Genomic DNA, 19,726 nt, shown 5'->3' on the forward strand with positions numbered 1-19,726 from the left:
TATTTGAGTCCTGGGTTTCAAACTTGCCGTTTTCTCAGCTTGTTGGGAACTGAATCCAGTTCAAGTATTTTTGTGCATCTTCATTGTCATCTTATAGTCTGAAATACTGAAACATAAAAATAAACATTGGTTTATAAACATAATTTGATCAATAGTGCCATCTTTCATTTTTGTAAGTACAAAAGAAGTATACAGCATAGTAGTGCAGTGTTATGATGGCATATTAAACCATAATAAGTAACAAAAGAGCAAAAGGGAATTGGCACATTATTTCTCAGATTGCTCATTATATTTACCGCAAGTTTCCTGTCGTTCTTGTATCTAATCAGAGTTGAATATTACATTTCTTGGAGGGGTTTTCCCCAGTTATTCAGTATGGACACTTTTATCACCTGATTTCTTCATTCCCTTGAAAACAGAATTGAATCTAACCAACCTAGTATTCAGAAAAGAAAGCTGATAGATGGAAGTGGGTATTGCTATAGAGGTGTCACTTCCAATAGTCTGCTTTGTCCATTAAAACACATTGTACGTAATGAGCTGTGAAGATCTTTGGGACATCCTGAAGTTGTAAAAGTTGCTATATAAATGCAAGTTGTACTGCTATTACTAATATTACAGCCGCTGCCATCAGCACCAATAGAGTTACGTTAATTTGTCCCAGGTCTCTAAATTACTACTTTTAAACTTAAGACAATCTATTCATGTCCTTAACATTTAAGTTTAATATTTCTGACCAGCAGTTGGAATCCGAGTCTTTGTTGGATTTAATGGCAAGTCCCAAATAATAATCATTCCGCACAACATCAAGACATGACCATCTTGAACAAGTGAGAATATATGCATCTCCCCATGCCATTCCCTGTCATTTTCATCACCCAAGTCCTGCAGCTGGAACATGTTTGGTGTTGGCCGCTGATAAGAAACTGACATTGACCAGCCACATAGATGCTTTGGCTAGAGCTGGTCAATGGCTGGAATTCTGTAGCATATGCCTCATTTGCTGGCCATCTACGCAACTTACAAGGCACAAGTCAGAAATGTGATTTTTCGCTACTTGCCTGAAAGAGTATGACTGCAAATATCTCACTAACATTATCCAGATCAAACCATTCCACTTCATGAATATGTCATTCATTGTCTTCAACATTCATTCCTATTACCATCATCAAACCATAGCTGCAATGTGCAGTGCCTTCAGAGTGTACTGTAAAAACTAATTGAATCTTCATTTGCAATGCTTCCCAAATGCACTACCTCTTCTTTCCTTTATCAGCTCCTGCCCACATCCTCCCCTTCCAACCAACTCCTTCAGTGCTGTCATCTCTCCATGCTTTCAGAAAATGCAAAAGCTGTCTCTTTGCCTCTCCCAAACATGTTGTATATTTCTCTTTGTACCAAACCTATTCAAACTTGATGCTGGCTGCTGTTTAATACATGCCTGTCGTCCTTGTTTTTAAGTAATTTGCAGCCTCAGCCCTCCATATGTCTCAATATCTGATAGTTCTACAACCCTCTTAAATATCTGCACCCTTCCAATTCTGGCCTCTTGAATGTCTCTAAATGTAATGGCTCCACCACTAGGTGACCTTTTCTTCACTTTCCAAGGCCCTAGGTTCTACAGTTCTTCCTGAAACATATCCGCCTCAAACAACTCCTTAAAGGTGCATCTTGAAATCTTACCTCAGTGACCAAACTTCTGGTCATCTGCCCAAGTTTGACTTAGTGTCAATTTTGTTGACCCCTATGAAGCACCTTGGAATGTTATAATCTCAAAGTTTATTGTGAAGTAATTGTTATTCATTTCTCCTCCTGCATAAAAGTCCTTGCTTCACTCAATGTGAAGTGCTCTGAATGTGAGAAACAGTAGCTAACTATTTATTGTAGTTTCCTTCCCAATATGATCCTAACCTTCCATTCAGAAATTTTGATTGTTCTTGCATTAAACTGGCCAAAAGCAGGCATCTTCTAAACAAGAAAAAAAAATCATATTAGTGCATGTGCAGTTTTTTTAATCTTCCTTTTAGATAATTTCTGACAACATTGAAATGGTCAGAATGGATAGCAGGCAGATTACTCAGCAAGAAACTGGTGGCAGATGGTCCTTGTTTTGTTCCTAAAACTTCAAATCTTCAAGCAATTGGCATGGTTCCACATCTAGTCCAGATTTAAAGAAATGATTTAGCTCCAGCAAATAACAGACAGAAAAATCTTGATGGCTCTGTGCTTTGGGATATGCCTTAAACTCTGATCTTTATTTTAAGTGCTGTTTAGAATGTCCCTGGCTCCAACAACTTTGCTGATTTTTGTTCTCTGCTGACTTGTCACCAGCTCATTTAAAGGAGAGGTTGGAGCAATATTTGAAACAGTGGAATGGGTTAGTCAAGGTATACCGAAATGAAAGAAGAGAAGGATTAATTCAAGCAAGAAGTATTGGTGCTCATAAAGCAACCCTCGGTCAGGTAGAGTAAAATTTGGAATCTTATTCATTCAAAATCGGTATGTTAATAGCACCTAAAATGGTGACATTTGAGGAATTCTCAGAATCTTGGTACATGTCTTCATTTTAATAAAGTGATCTTCTCCTTTTTGTTAAATGTTACACTTTGCAAATGCATTTTTTTCACTGAAAGGGAGAGTATTTCAACAAAACCGTAGTAATGCACATAACTCAAAACCATTTCCAGAAAACATTGAACCTCACAAAACTAGATGAGCAGGAGCACTCTGAGAATCTATGCCCCTTTCAAGGAAGAGTGAAGTCTTTACCAACTGTTGGGACAACATCTGACACATTTGCTCACCTTCTGCATACATGTCAGATGGAAACGTGACAAAATTCTGAAAACAACCTGAATATTGGCACTACAAAAACAGAAATTGCTGGGAAAGCTCCGCAGGTCTGGCAGCATCTATGGAAAGAAATCACAACTAACATTTTGAGTCATGTGACCCTCCTGTTGCTGTTGATTGGCAGAAAACCTTTGTCATAGAGTTTTAGCAAGCTACAGTGCAGAAAAACATCCTTCGGCCTATTGCATCCACGTCAATCAAAAACAACCACCTAAATATTCTAATCCCATTTTCCAGTATTTTGGCCTTAACCTTGTATGCCTAGGCATCATAAGTTAACATTTAAGTAGTAGTTAGATGTTATGAGGGTTTCTGCCTTTACCACTCTTACAGGCAGTGAGTTCCAGATTCCCAGGCCCTCTGGGTGAAAAAGGTTTTCTTTATATCACATCTCCTCAACTTTGTGCCCCTTACCCTAAGTCAGTTCTCTGGTCATTGATCCATCAACTAAGACAATAGACAATAGGTGCAGGAGTAGGCCATTCTGCTCTTCGAGCCTGCACCACCATTCAATATGATCATGGCTGATCATCCTTAATCAGTATCCTGTTCCTGCCTTATCTCCATAACCCTTGATTCCACTATCCTTGAGAGCTCTATCCAACTCTTTCTTAAATGAATCCAGAGACTGGGCCTCCACTGCCCTCTGGGGCAGAGCACTCCACACAGCCACCACTCTGTGGATGAAGAAGTTTCTCCTCATCTCTGTCCTAAATGGTCTACCCCGTATTTTTAAGCTGTGTCCTCTGGTTCGGCACTCACCCATCAGCGGAAACATGTTTCCTGCCTCCAGAGTGTCCAATGCTTTAATAATCTTATATGTCTCAATCAGATCCCCTCTCAGTCTTCTAAACTCAAGGGTATACAAGCCCAGTCGCTCCAGTCTTTCAGTGTAAGGTAATTCCGCCATTCCAGGAATTGAGGAGAGTTTCTTCCTGTCTACCTATGCATGCCTCTCATAATTTTATACATATGTCATTCCCCCTCTCAATCTCCTTTGCTGTAAGGAAACCAACCCTCCTCTGTCCAATCTCTTTTCATCATTAAAACTCTCCAGCCTAGGCAACAACCTGGTAAATCTCCTCTGCACCCTGTCTAGTGCTATCGGATCCTTCCTAGAATGTGGATTCCAGAACTGAATACCATACTCTAATTTACAACCTAACCAATGTTTTATACATTTCCAACATAACCTCCTGCTCTAAAAGGCAAGTATGTCATTCTTTCTTAACCATTTTATCCACCTGTCCTGATACCTTAAAGCACTGGTATACATGCACACACCAAGGTCCCTCTGATCCTTAGTACTTCCCAGGGTTTGCCGTTCACCCTGTATTCCCTTACATTTTGTCTTGCCCTCACCTCACATTTATCCGGATTTAATTGCATTTGCTACTGATCAGCCTATACATCCTTATGTAGTCTATGGCAATACTCCTCACTGTTTTTTACCACCCTACCAGTTACCATCTGCAAATTTCCTCCTACATTCCTTAATCCTCCTACATTCAAGTCTAAATTATTTGTATAAACCACAAATGGCAAGGGTCCAAACACCAACCCCACTGGACACAAACGTACGATTTGAAAAATGCCCCTTAACCTCTGCTTCCTGCCATTCAGCAATTGTGGCTACAATTTGCCAAAGTAGCTTGGATTCCATGGGTCTTACCTTTGTCATCAGTCTGCCCTGAGGAGCCTTATCAAAAGCTTTGCTGAAGTCCAAGTAGACTACACCAAAATCATTGCCCACATCTACACAATTGATCACCTCTTCAAAAATTCAATCAAGTTGATCAGATGTGACCATCCTTTAAGAAAACCATGCTGACTGTTGTTATTTAATTCCTGTCTAACCAAATGCCTCCCCAGATTAATTCTGGGCATGGGAATTACTTCCAAAAAGTTGTCTAACCATCAAAATTAAACTGACTTGCCTTATGAGAATCACTGTTTTGTCATCGACAACTGATAACAATCCAGAAACCAATCAGCTACTTGTTGCTGGCTGAAGTTCACCTTTTATACACCCATGGCACCAGTTTGTCTGCAACAAACTTTTCTGCAATGGTTCAACAGGAAAAATAACAATTCTAAGAAGTGATGGTAGCTTGCTTTCAAAAAGTGCAGCTATCCCTTCCATAACCTTAATTTTGAAAATGTCCTTTTTATCTCATTTCATTCCACAATAAAAAAACAGAAAAATTAAAAGATCACTAATTTTTTTGACAGAGATGCAGGTCTTTCAGTCCATTATGCCTGGAGCAGTTCTGTGACTCAGTATTAGTTTCCTGCCTTTTTCCCACATCCATGCACACAATTTCTTCTAAATAACTACCTGATGCCCTCTTGAATGCCTTAATGACTCTACAAAATTCATATTTGAGATGTACAGCATGGAAACAGACCCTTCAGTCTAACTCGTCTGTGCCGACCAGATATCCTAAATTAATCTAGTCCCATTTGCCAGCACTTGGCCCATATCTCTCTAAACCCTTCCTATTCATGTACCTATCCAGATGCCTTTTAAGTGTTGTAATTGAACCAGTTTCTACCACTTCATCTGGCATCTCATTCCGTACACCCACCACCTTTTGCAAGGAAACATTGCCCCTTGGGTCCTCCTTAAATCTTTGCCCTCTCACCTTAGACCTTTGCTTTCTAGTTCTGGACTCCCCCAACCAGTGAAAAGACCTCAACTATTTACCCTATCCATGCCCCTCATTATTTTATAAACCCCTATAAGGTCACCCCTCAGCCTCAGACACTCCTGGGAAAACAGCCCCAGCCTATTCAGCCTCTCTCTCTCTAGCTCAAACCCTCCAACCCTGGCAACATCCTTTGTGAGTCTTTTCTGAACCCTTTCATGTTTCATAACATCCTTCCTATAGGAGGGAGACCAGAATTGCACACAATATTCCAAAAGTGACCTAACCAATACAGCTATAACTCCTATAGCTAATGTTCTGACCAATAAAGGAAAGCATGCCAAAAGCCGCCTTCACTGTCCTATCTATCTGAGACTCCACTTTCAAGAAACTGATTCTGCACTCCATGGTCTCTTTGTTCAGCAATACTCCTTAGGACCTTACCATTAAGTGTATAGGTCCTGCCCTGATTTGTCTTTTGTCTATTGTTGTAATTTATATAAAATTAAACTTCATATACCACTTCTCGGCCCTGGCTGCATTACATTTCCAGGCAGTACATTCCACACCCTAACTACTCACTCTGTGAGTTTTATTTCCTCGTCATCCCTGCTTCATTCACACATCTCTTCAAACCTACGCCCACTTTCTGTTTTCTTTCATGAATGGGAACAACTTCTCCCTATCCTCTGTATTCAGCCCATTCAAGACTTTGAAAGCTTTTATCAAATAGTGCTTCAGGCTTTTTCTGTCCAAGGAGAACAAGCCCAATGTCTTCAATCTACCCTTGCATTTGAAGTTTCTCGTTCGAGGAACCATTCTTGTAAATCATTTCTACAATTATTCTAATGCATTCATGTCTTGCCTATAATGTGGTTCACACAACTACACAATACTCCAACTGAGATCTAACCTCCTTGCTCTTGTAATCTGTGCCCCTATTAATAAAGCTAAAGACATTGAATATTTGATTTACTGCTGTCTCCACATCTGTACATGTATACAACAGGTCCTGCTGCCCCTATAGCATAATACCTCTTATTTTACATTGTCTTTCAATATTTTTCAGAAAAAACTGGATCAATTCGCAATTCTCTGTATTGAACTTCATCTGCCACATATCCGCCCACTGTCCATGTCCTTTTGGAGTTCCACATTATCCTCCTTACAGTTTACAATTCTTTCAAGATTATTATCATCAAATTTGGAAATTGTTCCTTGCACACCAAAATCTAGATCAGGAAAAGCAAGAGTCCCAGTACCTTCGGGAAGTCCACTGCAAATCTTCCTCCAACCTGAAAAATATTAATTGACTATTACTCTTGTGTTTCCTTTTATTTAAATTAAGTCACTGAATGTGGGCATTACTGGCTAGGCCAGTATTTGTTTCCTATCCCTAATTTCCCAGAGGGCAGTTAAGAGTCAATCACATTTCTATGAGTCTGGAGTTACATATCAGCCAGACCAGGTAAGGATGGCAGTTTCCTTCCCTAAAGGGGACGTTAGTAAACCAGATGCGTTTTTTCTGAAAATCGACAATGGATTCATGGTCATTATTAGACTCTGACTTCCAGATATTTATTGAATTCAAATTCCTCCATTTGTTGTTGTTGTGGGATTCAAACCTGAGTCCCCAGATTATTACCTGGGTCTCTGGATTAACAGTCCAATGATAATACCACCAGCTCATTGCCTCATGCTATCTGTATGCCAATTTTGTATCCAAGTTGCTCCTGTGCATTTTATGCCATGACTGATAACTTTTCTCACAAATTTGTATGACTTTCGGAAAATTCATGTCTACCGCATCCAACAGTATTACCCTCATTGAGTACCTCACTGAGTTTTATTTTTGTTGCCTCTTCAGAAAACTTCAAGTTAGTTAAAAATCCACATTGACTCTTCCTAATCAACCCAACATTTTCCATGTGACTATTTCTATACTGAATAATTTTGCTCAAAATTTTCCCACCACTGGTTAACTTGTGCATAATTGCTGGGATGATCCTTACAGCCTTTCTTGAATTAGGCTGTAATGTTTGCAAATGTCCAGTTTTCTGGCACCTCCATTGAGTCCCAGGAAGATTGAAAGATTATGACAAGTGCCTCCATAATTTCTACTCTCACTTCCTTCAAAGTCTTTGGATACATCTCCTCTGGTTTTGATGTCTTGTTGATTCTAAATGCCAGCAATCTATTTAAGACTTCTTCCTTATTAATTTTTAACTTATAGCGGCAGATTCACTGCCTAAGTGGATGAGGGATGAAAAGGCATCAGGAACACTAATGCTGGACACAAACACAAATGCCAGACACAAAACTGCATTAAGCAAGAGAGACAGTTTATTTCAGGGGACAAAGTCTCGTGTCAGTATCCTGGGTAAGATGTTAATGCAAGGTCAGGTCCAGAGAAATGTAAGGTTTCAGTAGGTATGACGGTCTTGGACAAGGACGTGGATCGTATGAAAGTTGCAAACAGTGCAGGAGCAAAACATGTCCAATTCCTTGACTGCCTTTCCATTTATTCCTGAACCCACGGGTTCTCCCTGTCCATCAAGTATTGAAGATACCTCGGAGTCTAAGATGGACACAGTGGTCACCTTGATGCCTTTCCTGAAGAGGAAAATGAACTTCTTAAGCTACTGTGCGTTACTCGCCATCCGATACAAAAGCAGAGTTTGAGGAAACTGACCTCGTGGGAAAATTTCACAGGAAGAGCTGCAAAAAAAAACCAACCTATGTCCTCGACCACTGGGAGGGATGTAGTGATTGTAATGATGTTAGCCAACTGGACCTCATAGAATATGAGCTCCCTGATTAGGGCTTTTAATCTGGTCAGATCAAGGAGCCTTGGCTGACAGATATGAACAGCAGTGTTGAGGTTCTGTTCACCCTTAGAGCTGACTCTGAGGAAGCTGGATCAGTGTCAAGTACTTGCCACATGTGAATGAAGGATGACTTAGTGACTGGATACCTGCCTCTTTTTCCCATTTCTTTGATTTAAAGCAATATCTCTTCCTATTTTGTAATCCATAGTAATTTTTTTTTAAACAAGTATCCCTTCCTGTTTACAAGGAAGCCACAGAACAGGAGTGAGTGATTTGGAAGTGGCATTAAATTAAGAAGGAGGAAAGAGTTTGCATCAGCTTGGATCTGTTCAATCAAATGGCTTGTTTCTATAGCATTAATATTCCCGAATTCCAAATTGGTCTGTAAATGTATATGAAGGAAAAGTAACTGAAGGACTATGGAAGGAGCATTGGAAAATTGCAATTTTTTTAAAAATGGAAAATAAGCAGTGATAAGAACTGGTAGGGCTGAGTAAAGTATTTCAATATGGTATTTATATGCATTTTCGACAGATCTGCAACTACTTTGTCTTCAAATTTTCACTTCACAATTTGTTTGCATATGTGTCCCACCATGACCGCCAAGAAATTGAACTCCTAGAAGTTTGTATGTCAGTCTTTTGTCATTGCTATTTCATATTTTTGCTTCTTATGGGAACTCAAAATAAATATGCTTGTATTCAAAAGTGACATACAGACAATCCTTATGATTACCTTTTTTTAAAACAAAACATGGGCCTGAATAGCCTTTGGTCATTCTTCATTTTCTTTATTTTCTCATGTGTTTACCTCTGGACACTTATCTCTACTTAATATTAAGTAATACTCAGTATGTTCTAATCAATGCTTAGTTGTGGTATTGATTCAATGAGATATTTGTTCTTTGCTTTATTAGGTACTGATATATCTTGATGCTCACTGTGAAGTTGGACCAAACTGGTATGCGCCACTGGTAGCTCCCATTGCTGCAAACAGGTAAGGCAAGCTGTTCTATTTCAACTCCGTTCAGGAAGGGGGCTGTAAATGATCATGAAATCACTTTTATCATGCCTTAATTAACTTTATTTATTTATTCAAATAAAGTTATGTATTTATTCAAATGGGGTCATAACAGGATCTTCTCATCTCTTGCCCTGTCTCAACTCCAAAGCATCACAAAAGTACTTGAGTGCATATTTTACTTATTCTTGATCAGGTATGTGAGTTTCACCTCAACTAATCCTTGTGATCATTGAGATAGTGACAAATGTTTAATTCTGTTACATAGCCAGGGATCATATATTTGCAACATGTGTCCTCTCTGGACAAGGTGGTTAGCAATGTAAGTCCCAAGGATCCAAATAGGATTTTGTATTACTCTTGAGAATTCATTTGTGGTGTTCATGCCTCGCTACGATTAAATCAATGAAAACTGTGAGCAAATATACTTCATGTTAATGAATCATAAATCAGCCCTGACACTAGGAGCCCTATACAGTAAAAGTGTAAAGATATTTTATGAAACAGCATTAGAGATATTAAATTGTATATTAGATGATAGGGGAGATGGCCAACAATATGAAAATTAAAAAGCAGTAAATTGTTCAGATGAACTTTAAAGATCCCAGGAGACTAGTGGAAGAAAAATAAGGAGCCCTCCCAGTGTGCTGGCCAGCATTCTTCCCTTAACAAACACCACATTACAAGAAGAATTAACTTGTACTTTATTATATTACTGTAACTGAGAGCCCTGACGTAAGCAACATGGCTACTGCATGTTATTTACGTAAGATAATGCATTACAGTGTGTCATTGAAGATAAGGATAGAAGAATGAGGAGTTAGGTTTAAGAAGGTGGTGGGTAACTGTGAAAACCAGTCCGTGATTGGCTTCATATCCAGAACAGTCCTGGAGTAATAAATAATATTAATAGAGGAACGTAGGATCCAGTGATAATGTAGTCCAGAAAATCTGAGCATTAAAACCTAAAATATGCTGAATGGGTTCAAATCTGCAGCCACATTGGTCCTAATGGGGCATAGGTGGAGGCCACATCAGGAAGAATGAACAAGCTGGAAGCTGGAATTCCTGATGAAGACTTTATGCTCAAAATGTCAACTTCCTGCTCCTTAGCTGCTGCCTTAATGGCTGTGCCTTTCCAGCACCAGACGTTTTGATTCTGCAGTCCTCACTTTCTCTAAGCTGGAAGACTAATAGGTCACTACTGCTGACAAGGATAATAAATACTGATCTTGCTGCTGTGCTTATGAAGGCAGCTCACCACCATCTTCACAAGGACACTTAATGGTGGCCAATAAATACTGGCCTTGCTAGCAGTGCCAGTATCATAAGAATAAAGATGTTTCAAAATATATTTCCATTTACACAAAATCATCACACTACATGCATTTTAATCAATAATAGCGATGTACAGCATGGAAACATACCCTTCGACCCAACCCATCCATGCCGAACCAGATATCCCAACTCAATCTAGTCCCACCTGCCAGCACCCCGCCCATATCCCTCCAAACCCTTCCTATTCATATACCCATCCAAGTGCCTCTTAAATGTTGCAATTGTACCAGCCTCCCCCACTTCCTCTGGCAGCTCATTCCATATACGTACCTCCCTATGTGTGAAAACGTTGTCCCTTACATCTCTCGTATTTCTTTCCCCTCTCACCCTAAACCTATGCCCTCTAGTTCTGGACTCCCCAACCCCAGGGAAAAGACTTTGTCTATTTATCCTATCCATGCCCCTCATGATTTTGTAAACCTCTAAGGTCACCCCTCAACCTCCACCCCAAGGAAAACAGCCCCAGCCTGTTCAGCCTCTCTATTAGCTCAAATCTTCCAACCCTGGCAACATCTAGGGTGGATTGGCTGTGCTAAATTGTCCCTGGTTAGCGTGGAATGGCCATGTAGCAGTGCAGGCTGGGTAGGCCGGAGGGCCTGTTCCTGTGGCTGTACTGTCCTTTGAGCAGAGTCAGTTATGAAGAATCGATAGCTGGCTTCTTCCAGTCGGTAACATCAGTGCTGTTGTCCTTCGCCCAGTGCTTTGGAATATCTCTGCCCTGTTTTCAATGTCCTTCCTTGGAACTCTGGCTGGCTGGGAGTTGCGATGTGGTGGGAGATTGGGGGTGGCGGTGAGCTAATCTTGTTCCAGGTATTCATTCATTTGTTATAGATGTTATAAAGCATCATAGATGTATCGTGATGGTGGAAGTGCCTTTAAAATTTGTCCTTATCCAATGCAGCAGCTGGTCTGTATGCAGAAAAGCTCCGTTTGTATTGCATGTACATGTAGTCTAGGTGGGTTTTTTTGGCATACAGAATAAAAATTCCTCCTATGGACTCTAGTCTGTCCCAATTTTGAAAAAACAATCCTTCGTATGTTCACACTTGTGGAGTGTTTTGTCATGTCTTTAACATCTCAAAGCTTTCATATGGTTAATATGGGGAAAACAGGAGATGAGCGCCATTACCTCTTGTCAAATTAATGAGCTGGTGCAAGCGTCATGGGACAAATGCCTGCTCCTTTGCTGTAACATTTCAGTGATTCTGCGAATTGGAGTACATTTAGTAAATACGGCTGCCAACTACCAGCTAAAAATCAGCAGGAGAAATGTCACCAATAGAAATTCTACCCTTTTTGAATAATGTGTTGAGATGACTTAACATTAACCTGAATGGGCAGATAGAATTGGGTTTAATTCCAGTAATAATGGATATCGAAAATAGTCCTGTGTCAAAAGATTAGTTCCCCACACAGGAATTGTTGTCTTGGCCTTGTGTCAACAAAACCTGGATAGACCATTCCTCTTGTGACCTCTGTTTTGATTAAATTGTCATAGTTGCCAACATTTGATATTTTTAAAAACATTTCAGGATCCCTTGGTATACTTTAAAAGTAACTTGCTGCTCAGCTCTTCATGAAAACTCAAGTCAGAAATGCACTCTCAACTTTCAGACCATTGTTCAAGAAGGCTTTAAAGTGGGTTAGATTAGATTATTTTTTTTTAGATTAGATTATTTACAGTGTGGAAACAGGCCCTTCGGCCCAACAAGTCCACACCGACCCGCCGAAGCGCAACCCACCTATTACCCTACATTTACCCCTTTACCTAACACTACAGGCAATTTAGCATGGCCAATTCACCTGACCTGCGCATCTTTGGAGTGTGGGAGGAAACCGGAGCACCCGGAGGAAACCCACGCAGACACTGGGAGAATGTGCAAACTCCACACAGTCAGTCGCCTGAGTCGGGAATTGAACCCAGGTCTCTGGCGCTGTGAGGCAGCAGTGCTAACCACTGTGCCACCGTGCCGCCCACTAGTGTGCCCACTAGGGTTAGTAGTGCATGTGGTGCTAATCACCCTGAGAGGGGCCCAAGCTGATTAGCCCGTCAATTAGCCTGTCAATCTGGATGGTCTGAATCCTAAGCAGCCAGTCTAATGTATCGACTACTGTGATTGAATATTAGTCAACCATGACTTCAGCATCTCTGAACAACTGTATTTAGTGACCAAGTGTGAGACAACCATATGCCTTGGGTGCTCCTTTCTTACTGACTCATGCTATGTTCATTTTGGGCGTCATAGGATCCTGCTTTCTTCACTCTTCTTCAGACATGGTTAGAACCTTTTTTGAAACACTTTCCCCTTCTGACCTGTTGGTCCCTAACCAGAGTGGTTTCCCCTCTGAGAGTGAGAGCACATGAGACAGTAAGTGGAGTACACAGATGCAGAGTATAAAAGTCAAGAAATTTTGCCTGTATTGAACAGTTCGACCCCACTGTGACAATGGTTCTTAGTTATGGGCATCCAAAAGCTGTGAGGAGAATGTTTAATGTAGGGATACTTGGATAAGAGATTGGAAAAAGGAGAAACCCAGAGCCCTAGATATATTTTCCTGAGCCTGCTGCTCAAACTAATTGTATCTCACTGTTTAAAGCTAGATGAATTATTTTCCCTTCCCAAATGTAAGTTTGTAGTCTGTGTCGTAGTCATACAAAAAAGCAGCACATTTGGTCTGCTTTCCTACTCTGTAAGGGTTGGTGCTGCAACACAACTAGAAAACACTGCATTGTGTTGAAGTTATTCACTTAAACTTTGCCTATTTTGAATAGAGGGGTCAAGAAAAAGCTAAGTTTAAATTTCTATCATGACAAAAGTAACCTACCTATTTATAATTATCAAAATCCTGCAAAGCTCTGGCATCTTTTTACTGAAGGCTTCCTCTAAAATTCCAGTGCTAGAGTTTTTCTGCTTTTTGCATTACACTAAATCCCCACTTAGTATTCTTCTTGTTGACGAAATTCAGTTTGGTTTTCCAGTGAACTTCTCCCAAGGAAAAGCAGTAATAGATTTGACCTCCCTCCTTTTCCATTATTATACATCCACACTGTAGACCATAAAGACTCTAAGCTCGCCACAGATTGAGATAAAAGCAACTCTCTCTTAGTGTTTTATTTTTCAATACCTGCTGTGAAATTATTGTGGCACTTTTACCACTGTGCTGAAACAAAAATGTTGGTTTCCAGTCAGCAAAAGTCTAAATTTCCTATTTTCACTGCACACTTCTGTTATTTTTTAAGATATTTTCTTGCAATAGTTCTGAATTACATGGATGATGCAGTGTTAATTTTAGTCAACTATATTCCTTGTTAAGGTAACTTAAGAAATGAATTTACATAGTGCGGAACTTCAGTGCATTCCTCAGTTATCATATACAAGATTCCAAGTTGTGTACTAATTTGCCCTTTGTGTTAATTAAAATCTGCCTCTCAGCAAATTTGAAACATTTGAATGAATCTTTATTTTCTAAGTATTACTTTATATACTATTTTGAAAGGGTTATAGATGGATTTATTTTTGTGTATGTACCCTTTTTATATATGAAACATTTCATTCTATAAGGTGCAATGTAAATAATAAATTACTATCAAAATATCTTTATGATTTATTTACAACCAGATCAAAACCTGACCAGAAGATCAAAGCATGTCATATGCATAAAGGCAATGGGGTGTGTCAGGTCACTAATAGCTCAAGCAGTAAATGCACCATCAAGCTTTGTCGATTTGAAGGGCTCCAGTTCTTTCAGGTGTTTACTGGGTTGGCCAATCTCAGCTGAGGTGCTAGAATCGACCCTTTTGGATTATCAGTAATGTTGCCACACTTAGATATTATCACGTTAAAAAATGTCTGGCTAAATGATATGAATTGCTTATAGACAAAAAGCAATTTAAGGTTACTATTTCAGGCACCAGATGTCAAATACCAACAGAATAATTTAATAGTAAAATTACTGTTTTTTTCAAGTTATTTTTAAATGCCACCTGTAGTTTATTTTGCTCAGGCTTTGCTGCACTTTGACCTAATTGTTAAATGTGAAGGTTCAGATGGTAATCTTGTATTTTTGGTATCTATTGTGTTCTTAAATGTTTGTTTCAGAACTACATGCACAGTTCCCCTTATAGATTATATAGATGGTAATGACTTTACCATTGAACCACAGCAAGGTGGGGATGAGGATGGTTTTGCCAGAGGGGCCTGGGATTGGAGCTTGCTGTGGAAGCGTGTACCATTAAACAGTCGTGAAAAGGCCAGAAGAATGCATAAAACTGAGCCTTATCGGTAATCACAGTTGAATTTATTTATTGTTTGACAATATATTTCTAAGTCCTATAATTTTTCTATTTTTCCCATATATCCTGCTGCATCCTTGACCCTAATTCCTCTAAAATATTGACGCATGGATCCTTGCACCTACCCTTTCTGCCTCCACCAACGATATTGCTGCAGAACCACATGTACTGTCCCACTCATAGATGCCATAAATGGAAATACTTACGAGATATCACCACAAGGGGGCGGTGATGAAGATGGTTTTGCTAGAGGAGCATGGGATTGGAGCATGCTGTGGAAGCGTGTCCCTCTGTCCAAGCGGGAGAAGGAAAGGAGAAAACATAGAACTGAACCATATTGGTAATCATTAGAACATTTAATAACTACCAAATATAAAAATTCTGCGCACTAATTCTGTATCCAGCTAATGTCCATTTCTGTTTCTGTCCCTATTTTTATGTCAGGTATTTCTTTTCTCCTTTACCTGAAAAATAATATTCAGAATGAACTGAAAAGACTGCACTCACATAAATTGTCAATTTTTTTCAATCTTTAAACACAAGAAACTTATTTTTTTACTTCATGACTTAAATGCTTTAAGAGTTTGTGGTGAGTACCAAGTAAGGATCAACCAATATTTCTTGTCAGTTTCTATGTGAAGATGGTGCCTGTAATACTAAAAACCAGAATGTCCAGTTTAACACTATGCAATTGCCAAAATACAGCTCATACTTGTACACTGAGCTGGCGTTCATTGCAGAGGGAGTGTCCTAATCCCACACAGTTGGCTCCAATCATTTTAATTTTTCCCAGCAGCACAATTGGGAAGGAAATAATGTAGCATGGAATGTATCAAGTGAATTGAACAATTCTGTCAAAATTGCAAAGATGAATACCTTGTAAAAAGATGCATTTCATTAGGGGAAAGCTGAGAAATTTGCATTTGCTATTGAAAACTGTTTCCTTTGTCCGTATGAACTTTACCATATCATCTCGTTGCCAGGGTTATTTTTTAACACACTTGCCAGATCCTGGCATCTGGTATAGCTTTAAGCCACTCCTTTTATTACATGTGCATATGGGTGAGTAAGTTTAGGTAAGTAAACAAAAGACTTCTATTATTTCTCCATTGCTAAAACCCAAGAAGAACTCGGGTGAAAAATAGGTGTGAATTACAGTAGTCTAAAATTTCATAATGCACCTGAGCAGGGAATACAGCTTTAACCCCTTCCTGAATGAGTGAGAAGAAATCAATTCCCACACTCAGACCTGGTCCCTTGGATTAAAAACATTAAACTAGAGCAAATTCAAGATTGATAATTCACCATGAAAGAACCATAGTTTTTCAGAAATCTTGCAATATAATTTCACATTTGACACCATCAAAATACTGTTCTTGAGAATAATTAAAATGTGTTAGTAAATCATCAAAGAAAATTGATGGATGCAATATTAGCCCTAATAGGAAGGATATCTATTTTCAAATGGGTAGAGTCATGGATTGAAGGAGAATATTCGGTCACTGTACAATCATTTTTTCATTTTGGATCTTGAGTATTGTACAGAAACATAGGAACAGAAGTAGGCCATTCAGCCCATGGAACCTGCCTGGCCATGCAACATGGCTGATTAAACACTTGAATGCCTTTTACTTACCACATCTTTATAATCCTGTCCACTGCCAGTAATCAGAAATATTTTAATTTCTACCTTAAACATTCTCAAGAGACTGAACTTCCTCATTCTGTGGTAGAAAATACCAATAAAGTTATAGTTCACAACTTGACGAGTAAAATCATTTTTTTTCATCTCTGTCTGAAGTGGCATTCCTCTTATTTGTAAATTGTGCCCTTTGGTTTTAGACTTTCCCCACCAGGCGATATAACTTGTCAACTGCATCTACCTGTCTATCCCCTTTTAAGTATAGAGTTCAATAAGGTCACCTCTTGAATGAAACTCTGGAGAGCAGCACAGTTTGCCCAATCTGGCCAATTCTTCAATCTATTTAGCATACAACTCTTGAACATACACAAGAACAGATGAAATCAGACTAAAAACATGTAGCAAACATCCAGAGACTGCAGAATAAAATATTTGAGGGTGCATTTGATTTGTTTTGTTGGTGAGACAAGGATTGAGGAGACAAGGATTAAGAGTTTAACAGAACAAAGAAACAAAAGGGAGAATTTGTACAGGTTACAAGGAAGCATTACTTTTAAGAGTTGACAATTTTGGGATTAATTTTACAAGGGAGGTTGTGGCACATATATATTCTCAGGTGGCAAGGTGGACTAATATCTCTGGGGAAACACTAAGGCACAAAGAGACCAATTTAATTCTTGAGACTTGCTATATTCGGTTACCTTAATTTTGACACGCATTTTTATTGCAATTTCATGTATCCAAGAATTTATGTTAGCCCTATTTTTGTGAATTTGCCTTTTTGCAGTTTCTCTTGGTTATAGTATATTATCAGATACAGTTTGCTGCAGGGCTAAGTTGTGAGTCAACATGTGGAAATGGCATTTTTGTCAATGTGTTCAGCATTAAATATTGGTTGATCTTTAAACAACAAAAGTTATGTGCGATATACTGCTTGATTTGCCCTGTTTACAGCAAATAAGATGCATCACTAGCTTCTGTTTGAAAATAGAAACTTTTGATTAAAGTATTCATGGTTATATGCGTCACAGTATCCTTTAATATCCAGTTGCTGTTTAGGCTGTTTTGTGTTGAGTGAAGCAAATCACTCATATCTGCCTTTCCATTATAGCAGCTAAATTTTGTAAAAATATTTCCAAAAAAATAAATTTCAACAGCTGAAATTTCACTGTGAAATTTAAGATTGATTGTAATATGCATTTGTTGACATCTTCAGCAAAATAAGTTTATTTTGAGTGCACAGTACATATGTTATTGATCTTGTATAGCACTATATTAGCCCACAAATGATTCTTCTTTGTATCCAGTGGAATGGTCTAGTATTTGATTGACAATGCTGCGGCCAGACCAATATATGTGAACACTGACAGCCAAAAGCTTAGAGCAGACTTTCGGTTTTCATTGGAAATTTCTAAGCGCAGAAACCTACTAAACGAGGCCAGAAAAAAGTGCTCTAATTGTAGTTGTTCCACATCTGTGTAATGCATCTTATTATCTGCACAATATGGTAGATTTTAAAAAATATATAATTGTGTGAGTGCAGCGAGCTTTAATCTGATTCTGCCTGTCTAATACCCTTAGATTTTCACTGCGCTAGTCTCTTCTATCCTCCCTCTCCCTGAAAAAACCTAGTTTGACTCTGTGGTTCTACTTTCCTTGTTCTGCTCGTCTTGGACCCACCTTACCTGAACATATTACGGTGCTCTGCCAAATGAACAAATGAAAAGCTGTGACTATGCATGGGGTTCTGCTGCCATGTTTTTCCGTATTTTGAGGTGCATTTCTAATATGATTCTTCCTTTAACAAGAAATACTTTTGCAAGCCTTTTTTAATCTCTGACCTTTTCCTTCATTTAAATGTGCTTTGCATGAACATAGCCTGTTATATTTAATACCTTAATTAGAAAGTTGTGCAATTATAGTTTGCAAATTTATGTTACAGCATGTTGTTTATAAATCAAAATTACCAGCACTAGTTGATATTTTAATGGAAGGGGCTACCTGATTAAAGATTTGTCCTTACAAATGTTGTAAATTGTGTTTTACTTTCCATACTTTAGCTGAGCCAAAATCTTTCAGATCATAAGATATAAGAGCAGAATTAGGCCATTTGTCCATCAAGTCTCACCCTATATTCCTGACTTCTCTGTAACCCTTGATCCCCTTAGTAATCAAGAATCTATCTATCGCTATCTTAAATGCAGAAATGAAAATAATCCACAGTGATACTTGGTAACTTCACTTGGGATAAATTTCTGCTGTGCCTCTCAAATTACCCCCAGAAACTCCTGCCATTGTTGCTCCACCATCTTCCCTGCTAGGTTCCCTTTCTCGTCAACTCTGACCAGCTCCTCCTCTATGGCTTTGTAGTTATCTTTCCTCAACGGTTACGTTTGATTCCAGCTTTTCTCTCTCTCAAACTACAGGGTGAATTCTATCATATTATGGTTACTGTCTCCTGTGGTTCTTTCACTTTATGCTCCTTAATCAATGCTGTCTCACTTCACATCACCGAATCCAAAATTGCCTGTTCCCTCGTGGGTTCTGCCACAAATTGCTCCAAACAAAATCTAAGACAATTCCACAAATTTATTTTCTATAGAATCTGTTACCAACTTGATTTTGACAATCTACTTGCATATTAAAGTCCACTATGATTATTGTAATAGTACCGTTCTTATAAGCCTTTTCTACCTTTTGATTTATTTTCTGTCCCACATTCTGAATTCTGTAGGAGGCCTGTACATAACTCCCATCCGGGTAGAGTTCCTCAATTGTATCAGACAGATTCTATGCCTTCCGGCTCTATATCACTTCCTGTTATTGATTTAATTTCATTTCGAACATAGAACAATACAGTGCAGAACAGGCCCTTTGGCCCTCGATGTTGCAAGGACCTGTGAACTATTCTCGGCTCTTCCCTCTACACTATCCCATCATCATCTATGTGGTTTCTCCAAGGATTATTTAAATCTTCCTAATATGGCTGAGTTGACTACATTGGCAGGTAGGGCATTCCACACCCTTACCACTCTGAGTAAAGAACCTGCCTCTGACATCTGTCTTAAACCTATCACCCCTCAATTTGTAGTTATGCCCCCTC

General features: G+C 39.0%; 1 protein-coding gene across 2 annotated transcripts in view; it reads left to right on the forward strand.

Moving 5' to 3' along the window:
- Positions 1-19,726, forward strand: part of galnt7 (UDP-N-acetyl-alpha-D-galactosamine: polypeptide N-acetylgalactosaminyltransferase 7) — a 160,241-nt gene that overhangs the window by 116,837 nt on the left and 23,678 nt on the right. Inside the window, exons 4-6 of one of the 2 annotated variants that reach the window (XM_043704437.1) lie at positions 2,332-2,462; positions 9,246-9,325; positions 14,788-14,970. In XM_043704437.1, the coding sequence (XP_043560372.1) occupies positions 2,332-2,462; positions 9,246-9,325; positions 14,788-14,970 (394 nt within the window). Of the gene's footprint in view, positions 1-2,331; positions 2,463-9,245; positions 9,326-14,787; positions 14,971-15,138; positions 15,322-19,726 lie in introns of both variants that reach the window. The other variant, XM_043704430.1, reaches the window with a different exon arrangement.

This window comes from Chiloscyllium plagiosum, chromosome 2 (assembly GCF_004010195.1).
Source record: "Chiloscyllium plagiosum isolate BGI_BamShark_2017 chromosome 2, ASM401019v2, whole genome shotgun sequence".
Lineage (NCBI taxonomy): Eukaryota > Metazoa > Chordata > Chondrichthyes > Orectolobiformes > Hemiscylliidae > Chiloscyllium > Chiloscyllium plagiosum.